The 9,853-nt window shown below is 38.7% G+C and overlaps 1 protein-coding gene across 1 annotated transcript; it reads left to right on the top strand.

Moving 5' to 3' along the window:
- Positions 1 to 675: 675 nt before the first annotated feature.
- On the top strand, positions 676 to 2,133 carry LOC126599863 (transcription factor PRE3-like). Its single transcript, XM_050266316.1, has 2 exons — positions 676 to 1,132; positions 1,762 to 2,133. Exons 1-2 carry the CDS (start codon positions 1,004 to 1,006, stop codon positions 1,909 to 1,911), a joined length of 279 nt encoding a protein of 92 aa, XP_050122273.1. The 5' UTR covers positions 676 to 1,003; the 3' UTR covers positions 1,912 to 2,133.
- The last annotated feature ends 7,720 nt before the right edge of the window (positions 2,134 to 9,853 follow it).

Raw genomic sequence — 9,853 nt, 5'->3', positions numbered from 1 at the left:
ACCGATCCAGCACACTTATTTTCTTTCTTTATATAAGGTTTTATTCTAAACAGTCTTGTTGTAATTAACATTGTAAGCTTGTAACTATACAATTTAAGTCTATTTAACTTTAAGAAGACGTTAACAACATTAAAAAAAAAATCATTTTCTATTTCTAAATATTTTTATTTTAAATAAAAAATTTTAAATGCACGATAATTTTTTTGAAATGACAACCTATAACTTTATTCAATTCTCTTGAAATTGTTGTATTTACAATACACATACCTATAGCTCTCTCTCTCTTTTAAGTTTATCTCCCAGACACAGTCACACACGAAAAGGCAAAGGGAGTTCACCAGAGACATCCAAAGGATAAGAGATTTTTCAATGTGACCGGCATACGAGATAGTATATCACGTGTCATTATATAAATGATGAAATATGTATGTTAAAAAATTAATAACTTAAAAAATAAAATTTTCCACCACTTACATAAAAACATGTGGTGTACCATCCGTGTTCGCGTCACAGTAAAAAATTTCTCCCAAAGGACAATTTGGAATTTGTAAAATACAAGGCAGAGACATCAATTATGGGGTCTTGACGACTTGATATTCTCTCTCTCTCTCTCTCCCTCTCTCTCCCCCCTCTTCAAAACCCTATATAAATACAGACTTAGCCCACCCCTTTCTCTCATGCAATTGTCTTCAACATTACCCAACATCCCACAGCTTCTGTTTTTGCTCTCTCTCTCTCTCTCTCTCTCTCTCTCTCTCTCTCTCTATAAAATACCAGAAACTTAGCTCCATAACCTGTCTTCAACACTTATTCTCTTTTCATACTTTTTAAGTTGAATATCCACCTTGTGATTCTCTGTGATATTCATGCACTTAAAAGTTCTGACACTTATAACTCCTTCCCATTTGTCCCTTTGAGTTAACATTAGTTTTCAGCTCGATTTTTGAGTATTTTACAGTTCGCCTATACCTCCAATTAACATTACCAACTCACACACTTAGCAATGTCTAGCCGAAGGTCAAGATCTGGGCAATCCGGTGGTTCAAGAATCTCCGACGATCAGATTAATGATCTTGTTTCCAAGTTGCAACAACTTCTTCCTGAGATTCGCAATAGTAGACGTTCTGGCAAGGTACATATATCTATCTATTTCATTAACTATAAGTACTTTTCATACTGTTTTCGCTTAGGTTTTGGCTTCTCTTTCATATGAGATCACTATATAAAAGAGGAAAAACAAAAATAATAAGAATTTTTTGGGCTTTCCTTGCTCTATAGTATCCAAAGATAAGCAAAGAAGGTTAAACTGAATACATATTTTTTTATATATATGGGTCTTGTAACCGCTATAATATTTTATTTAGCTCCCATCTTACTATTTGATCAAGATATAAGGTAGAAAATTTATTGTAAGCTATTAGGTATCCTATTTGTGTAGAGTGATGGGTAAGAATAGGCTAGGTCTGTAGTTCAAACCCTCTCGGTTAACAAAAGAAAAGGGTAGAGATTTGATTGTGGGGTACGTTTCATATATACCACTCTATCTATATATAATTCTCTATAAATTCTTCTTAATGAATCACTCTTTCCTGAAGAATATATATATCCGGGCAAAATTATTTTCCTACTAAAATTTTCCAACAAATTTTGGCTTTGGAAGTTGAATTGAGTTAATCAGTTAATCTATTGTTTACAGTGCTAATTCAAGTTACTAGAATGTGATATATCATGCTAATCAAAGTGAATTGCATATGCACACAGGTTTCAGCATCCACACTGCTACAGGAAACGTGCAACTACATTAGAAACTTGCACAGAGAGGTGGACGATCTAAGTGAGCGGCTGTCCGAGCTATTGGCAACAACTGACACTGCCCAAGCTGCTGTAATCAGGAGCTTACTTTCGCAGTAGAAGGAATTAAGGAGACTATGATTAACTCATCAGCAGAGTATCGTTGTCACCAGTTTATGTAATAGGCATCGTTTTTCTTCTCTGATCTGGGCCATAGCTATCTTTCTAGGGTTTTTGTTCAGTAGATTTATGAACTAAAGGATGGTCTAGAAAATCCTTTTGCAAAGCTGTAGTAATGTGTTATGGAGTTGATATAATAAATGGACTTGATCAGTTCTCTTATCTAGAGTTTCTCATCTTTTAGTTCATGTGGATATTACTTGGCAGGCATGCTCACTCTATATTTTACACCTTTTTTTTTCCAATTCTGAAATGGAATATGGTATGTTGTGTGCCTTCTTAGTTCGACAATAAGCTAAATTAAGTAGCATTTGAAATCGAACTAATTAATAAGCTAAAACAAGTAGCATTTGAATATCGTGTGCTGGTGAGTTTGCTCGACTGTGGTCAGGGAATGGCTGAAATACCTCTGCGAGTCTTTCCAGCCCCCATAATAGTATTAACCATAGTCATTAGTGATGACATGGTTACTTAGTAATGAAGAATATAGTTAGTTGAAATGTGTTGGTAGGTTGTCATAAGGATAAGATTGGTTAGTATAGTTAGAAGGGTATTATTGTAATTAGGTTATATGGCTATATAAGGGATTGTATAGTTATCATTTCCTTAAGTTCTTTGTATACATTTTCTCCATTTTAATCAATACAATCTTTCTGGTTTTTCTCTCTATCATCTTCATCTTCCTTTGTACAAATTCTCCATCTTTTACAATGTAGTTAATATGGTATCAGAGCCACCAAGGCTCACGCCATGGATCTTGGTGGTTGATTTCCGCTTCTATCTTTCTTCATTACTTTCTTTCATTTCCGCGTATTCATAGTTCTTATCTTTTGTTTGGTCTCTGGATTTTTCTTCTGGGTTTTCTTAAATGGGTTTTCTTCTGGGGTCTTTGGCTGCTCGATGGTTCTTTATTCCCTATATTCATGGAGTGGATTCGCGGTAACGAAATCGGCCGGGGAAGCTTCGTCACCATCTACACAGCAAAACCCACCAACCCATATTCTTATCTTCAGCCGCTGGTGGCCGTGAACGAGTGCCTCAATAAGATCACTTGACGATGGGTTCTTCATTTTCGGAATCGACGAAGGGTTCTTCGACACCGACTCGGATTCTCATTCCAGATCCGTTTTGTGGATCTTCATCCCCACCGCCCTCCGCCAACGGCACAACCACCGCTGGGTTTCCCGGAGCTTCTTGGTTTGAAGAAGCGAGTTTTCGTACAGCTGGGTTTTCAAGATTCAAGTTCTCAGTCTTGCTGGTCAACCATTCTTTCTCTCTCCAAATCTCGGATTATTCAGTCATGGGATTGTATTATCCAACTCTGTTCCTACTAGATTTTCTGCGCGGAATGCAATAAACAGATAGAAAGAAAAAGAAACCAAAATAGTGATCCTTTATCACCCATGTTTCTGCGTAATCTCTACCAGAAAGAAGCTATGGTTGTCAGTATATGGTGAATAATTCGCCTGGGTTTTCATGAAGATCTACATAGTTTCAGAAATTGGGGATATGAAATTAGGGATTTGTGAGAGATTTGGGCTATGAACAGAGTGTCGGTCAAAATCTGGATCGTCAAAAGATTATGGTGCCGAGATTCTTCTTCTTTCTGCTATGCAAATCTCGATTCGGTGGTGATTATTTATGCTTTTCGTCTGGGAATTTCTCTTCTGTGTTGCTGATTGGACAGTGGGATCTTGGACTTTGTCAGGTTGTTTCTTGTATCTGTCATCTTCTTTATGCATATATGGTGTTTGTGAAAATGTCTGAATGAAACTAAATGCCGCAAGGAGATCGGTGATCTGGAAATTTGGTTTTTTCCGCTGTTATCATCTTCAAGGGTTGTTGCAGAGGTGCGAAATTAGAGTGTTGGATTCTTCTGGGCTTTAATTCGAAGATTATAGTCAATTTTTTGATTTCTGGGTTGCTAAACTCTCAAGATGTTGAAGTGGGATATTTCTGATTGATCTGGGATATATGTGTTGATTTGGGTGTTTGTGTTCATCTGCATATATTGTATTGGATATGGTGATGTGTTGAAATACGAAGTTTTTAGTCAAGAAAGTGTCAATCTTTACAAGACAGTGTTATTCTTTCTGCATCAAACATCGTGTGGGAGTTTCTACGATTCTGATGATCTGGTGAAGACTTTCGCTGGTTTGGGTGCTGCTTGAAGATTGCGTGTTTGGTGATCTGAAACGACGCTGTATGGTTGTTTGGAGATTTGGTGGTGCAATTTTGGTAAATCAGGTGAATTCGTTCACTGGTTTTGTTTGTTGCTTATTTCTTGAAGCTGTGGTCTTTGATGTACTTTCAAGGTTTAATTGAAGTGAAGTTGTGGTCTTGATGTGTTGATCTCTGCAAGTATTAGTTTTTCTTGTCAATTTAAAGCAGAAAGTGTCATTCTTTCTATGAATCTTGGAGTTTCATTCTCCTAAGTTGCAGTATGATTTGGAGTTTCATTCTCCTCAGTTGCAGTATGATTTGTGTTCATGGAGTGTCAGTCTCCTAAGTTGCAGTATGATTTGTGTTCATGGAGTGTCAGTCTCCTTATTTGGTATTTTTAGTAGAAGTGTGAGATTTGTGTTGTGCTTTGGAGTGTCATTCTCCTTGGCTGATTTGGTTTCTTGGAGTGTCATTCTCCTTGGTAGATTTAGTTTCTTGGAGTGTCATTCTCCGTGGTAGTTTAGTTTCTTGGGAGTGTCATTCTCCTTGGTAGATTTCGTCTCTTGGCAGTGTCAACTATGGCTTCTCAGTTCACTGTCGAACATTTGTTGGGTATGTTCAGACCAAGACCACGAAGCACAGCTCTTTCTCCTGCCACCATCATGTATTTTGGAACATCCTGTGCCATCACAGAACCACCACCAATAAATGCGAAATAGCCAACATGGCAGCATTGATGAACGACAACAGCCCTTGCAGACATCTTGGTCTTGCAGTTCCAAATCCGTTTCAGCGTTCTAGCTCATTCAACCTTCACTTGGCTACACCAAGTTCAGTTTGAGGGGGGAGTATTAACCATAGTCATTAGTGATGACATGGTTACTTAGTAATGAAGAATATAGTTAGTTGAAATGTGTTGGTAGGTTGTCATAAGGATAAGATTGGTTAGTATAGTTAGAAGGGTATTATTGTAATTAGGTTATATGACTATATAAGGGATTGTATAGTTATCATTTCCTTAAGTTCTTTGTATACATTTTCTCCATTTTAATCAATACAATCTTTCTGGTTTTTCTCTCTATCATCTTCATCTTCCTTTGTACAAATTCTCCATCTTTTACAATGTAGTTAATAAATAGGTGGATAACTGTGACTTGCCACCAGTCGTCCCCATTTTTAAAATGAAGAAAAAAAAATCAAACTAATTAATTAATAGAAACATAAACTAAATCGTTTGAATATATTCTGAAGGAAAATAATTTTTGCATACTATTTTGCTCTTTTTTGCTTATTTTATTTATTTATGTCATTTGATTCTCCTTTACTTTATCTAATTCAAAATTATAATTAAACATAAATGTGCATGAAAAAAATTGAAAATCATTTTTCCAGTCTGAACCCTTCCAGTTTATAGAAAATGTTATGCAGCTATATATACGTAGGCAAATTGGATGGTAAATTAAGTCCTTTTTTTTTTAATTGGAACATGGTATGGGTGCAACTTCTGGCCATCCACTCATGAAAACAAGCAAAAAAAGCTGCAAGAGAATAAGCAAGCAACATTTGACTTTTTCTTCTACTAACGATATAGTACTGGTAATGCACAACATACATACATACATACATACATACATATATATATATGTATATATTTTATTCAGGCCATTCATGACTGATCCAATATCCAGAACTTGTTTATACATCATGGAACCAAAATAACTAAGTAGCTAGGTTAGAGAGAGAGAGAGAGAGGGGGGGGGGGGGGATAGAGAGAATGAGAGAGCTACATTATTGAATTTGTGTGGGTGATAATGTAAATTTTAATCCCCTTAGTTTGATCTTTTACATTAATAGTATCCAGTGTTATGCAAACTAATATGATAATGTTATGTGATTATGCGAAATAATTTATGAACAATAAAGTAAAACGCCACACACAAACACAAAGAATATGGTGAGGTTTGGCGAACTTTGCTACTCCTTGCGTGATTCTCTAGAGAAATCACCAGCATTATGGAGAATAACAACTTGGTTACAAGAACTTATTGAAAACCCTTACACTAAATCCACAAAACCTTGCTTTAGATCTATCTCTCTCTCTCTTGGCTCTCTATCCTTGTATTGTCTATGTTGTTCATATGAATAAACACCTCTGAACAAGCCTTATAATACATAGACTAGGTTACATGTCTTACAAGTATAGGATTCCTATATCCTTTTAGGATAGAAAAAGCTAACTTATTTCTTAACCCTAAATTGATTGGACTTACTGAGAAATCTGTGCACATTCCTTTTCTCCTTTCTCAACACCAATTGGAAACCTAAACTTGATTGGTCTTGGTAGTTTGATGAGCCAAAGCACAACAAATAATGACGTGGCCAATGTTGAGAGTGAATTCCACATTGATGGGAGGGGGGCATTGCATGGGTTTATAAGTAAGTTGGGCTACTCCCTGTATTGCCAATTGGTTTTATGATGGAACCTCAACTTTCTTCATGGCATCAGAGTCAGGTTATCACACGTGTAAAGTCAAACGGCCACATGTGCTTCACGTCACCCCGTTGTGTTGTCCATGTATTAGGCTTGGAAATTTGCCACACATGAGAGAGTGTGTTGAGAGTGAATCCCACATTGATGGAAGGAAGGGCCTTGCATGGGCTTATAAGTTGGGTTACTCTCCATATTGCCAATTGGTTTAATGGTGGAACCTCAACTTTCTTCAACCAACACGTATCCACAAGCTTGGAGGTCATGATGACGGCAATTATATATTAATATTGTTGATGCACAAAACCGGAGGTCTTGGAACAACGTAAATCCGACCGTGAATCTGCAAGTAATGTAAATAACATAAGATGTATCGTGGTTCACCCCAAGGTTTGGGCTACGTCCACACTGATTGTATTTATCTGAGAGTATTTATGAGGGAGAGAGTGTGAGATCTTTGCCCTAGATAGGAGAGGCCTAGGGTTTGTGAGGGTGAGGAAGCTCTTTTATAGAATAAGGGCTCCTCCCCTAATTACATATTTGCCCCTTCCTTTATTACATAATTACATTTAAGTCCCTCAAGTATTTATACGAGGTCTAAATATGAGGCCCTAAATATGGTATAAACAGTAGTCCCCTAAGTCTTCAGTCAAGAGAGTCTTTTGGCTGGAGACTTGAAATTCAGTCCATGTGTAGGCCGAAGTAACTAGATGATGTCTTGAACTGATGCTCGATATGAGGCAGTTCTCAATCTGAAATGACGCTCAACTAGAAGTAGCACACGCTGCGAGGCTGCTCGGCTTGTGGCTTATGTTGCCTTGGTTGGCTCGGCTTGCGGCGTTTGAAGGTGAGGAAGTCCCTTTTATAGAATAAGGGCTCACTCCTCAATACATGAATGGTGTGCTAGAGTTGATGCTCTCTAATGATAGTGAGAGAGTCCCTTTTATAGAATAAGGGCTCGTTCCTCAATACATAAATGATGAGCTAGAGTTGATGTTCTCTAATGATGTGAGGGAGTCATTTTTATAGAATAAGGGCTCGTTCCTCAATACATAAATGATGGGCTAGAGTTGATGCTCACGGCGAAGCGGTTGCTCAGTAGGCGGCGATGCTCTCTAATGGTGGTGAGGGAGTCCCTTTTATAGAATAAGGGCTCGATCCTCAATACATAAGTGATGGGTTAGGAGTGATGCTCGCGGCGAGCTGGTTGCTTAGCTGGCGGCATTGCTCTTTAATGATAGTGAGGGAGTCCCTTTTATAAAATAAGGGCTCGCTTCTTGGTACATGAATAATGGATGATCTCTAATGAAAGTGAGGGAGTCCATTTTATAGACTAAGGGCTCGCTCCTCAGTACATGAATAATGGGTGCTCTCTAATGAAGGTGAGGGAGTCCCTTTTATAGAATAAGGGCTCGCTCCTCAGTACATAAGTAATGGTCTAAGTCCCCTAAGTATTTTTCATGAGGCCCAGTTGAGGCCCAATATATGGTACATAATGTAGTCCCCCAAGTCTTCGGTCAATAGAGTCTGTTGGCTGGAGACTTCAAATTGAATCCATGTATGGGCCAAAATGGCGGTTGTTCGGAGGCGGTATTTGTATACCCTGCACTGAAGCTTTGTGGGTGAAGCTTTTGCAAGTGAAGTTTTGAAGCTAGAGCTCTGTAAATGAAGCTTTTGAAGCTGTTTGACATGAGTGATGCCCATGAATGTTTATGTTGATTGACATGAGTGATGCTCATGGATGTTGTCATGAGTAATGCTCATGAATGTTAACATGAGTGATGCTCATGAATGTTGACATGAATGATGGTCATGAATGTTTATGTATGATTGTCATGAGTGATGCTCATGAATGTTTATGTATGAATGAAATGAGTAATGCTCATGTACAATTCGGAGTACTGGGCGTACTTTTGATCACCTGGTTGGTGGCATGAAGGAGAGTACAGGTTATAATTTCATCACCTGGTTGGTGGTAATAGCAGTAGGTTGCCGAATAATTGTCGAGTATTGGGCGTACTTTTGGTCACCTGGTTGGTGTTAATAAAGGGTTTTGCTCTTTTGGGCATATGGGTCTTCGCCCTTCACATGACATTGCGGCCCATTTATTTTGGGCTTGTAGCCCATTGTTTTGGGCTTGTAGCCCATTATTTTGGGCCTTTTTTTGTTTTTTTTATGTTGTTTTTTTTACCCTCTAATGGGGTTTATACATATTACCTTCTGATGGGATTTATACAAATGTTTCCGAACGATAAGGAAAATAAATTACATCATTCTGGTGGGGTGTTTATTCCTTGCTTTTGCTTTCTCTTTTTCTTTTGTTTTCTGTTTTGCTTTTGCTTTTCCACCACTATCTCTGTCTCTTCACCTAGCAGACAAAATGAATTGTAATTATCGGAAAATTTTTACTTTTCTTCTTTTCTCTTTTCCTTTTCCTTTTCTTGATCTCCCTGCTTCTTCTCTGTCCACCCATATTGCTTTGCAAGGTCATCTTTTGCTTTTCTTGACAAATGATTTCACATGGCTGTGACTGCTCCTTCCTTGCTATGGGTCCTCATTTTACGCTTTAATGTATGCTTGGAAGATTGCTTCTCGATCCTCATCGCTAGGGTATCCATCCATGAACTGACCGTCATACAACCCGACCTGACCACCATGTACACGACGGAGAACCTCGGGACTAGCAATAGCACGAGCAACAGCAGCAGCAGCCGCAGCTCGTGCAGGAACCTCGGGACAATCAGAAGCATAAGGAAGAAGGCCGACCGATGTGTCGGGCGTGGTAGACCTTGGCGAAAGTGTCGTGACCCAGAAGACCGCCCAGCTCATACTTGATGTGCAGCGACTGACACGCCTGACGTCCTCTACGTGTTTCCCGTGGCAATTCCGGCCTCTACATGTTTTTGGTGGCAATTTCGGCCGCCGCTGCAGCGCCTGACACGTACTGAAAACTCAGGCTTGGGCAGAGAAGCTTCTCCTATCTCTCTGGACTTGCACGGCTGCACCTGACAGAAGTGTTATTGGCCGGACGGGTTGAGTTTACCCACGCCTGCTTCAACATCAAGATCTGCTAGGTCGAGACTAAGAGTCTGAGAGTGCGTTGCTATTAACGAAGTCCACAACAAAGAGCTCCCCATCCTCTGAGATGCGGATTTTGTAAGGAATAACTCCAATATCATTTCCTTCCAAAACTGTCTTAACTAAGTACTCATCCTCAAACTGAAGAACGTT

Source organism: Malus sylvestris, chromosome 14 (genome assembly GCF_916048215.2).
Source record: "Malus sylvestris chromosome 14, drMalSylv7.2, whole genome shotgun sequence".
In the NCBI taxonomy this organism is placed as follows: domain Eukaryota; kingdom Viridiplantae; phylum Streptophyta; class Magnoliopsida; order Rosales; family Rosaceae; genus Malus; species Malus sylvestris.
This window is presented reverse-complemented; position numbering and strand designations above follow the sequence as displayed.

What these genes read in the sequence shown, in the direction of transcription:
- LOC126599863 (XM_050266316.1), top strand. Translation starts at nt 1,004, where the DNA reads ATGTCTAGCCGAAGGTCAAGATCTGGGCAATCCGGTGGTTCAAGAATC. An exon ending in ATAGTAGACGTTCTGGCAAG is followed by an intron (nt 1,133 to 1,761) that starts GTACATATATCT and finishes ATATGCACACAG; the next exon opens with GTTTCAGCATCCACACTGCT.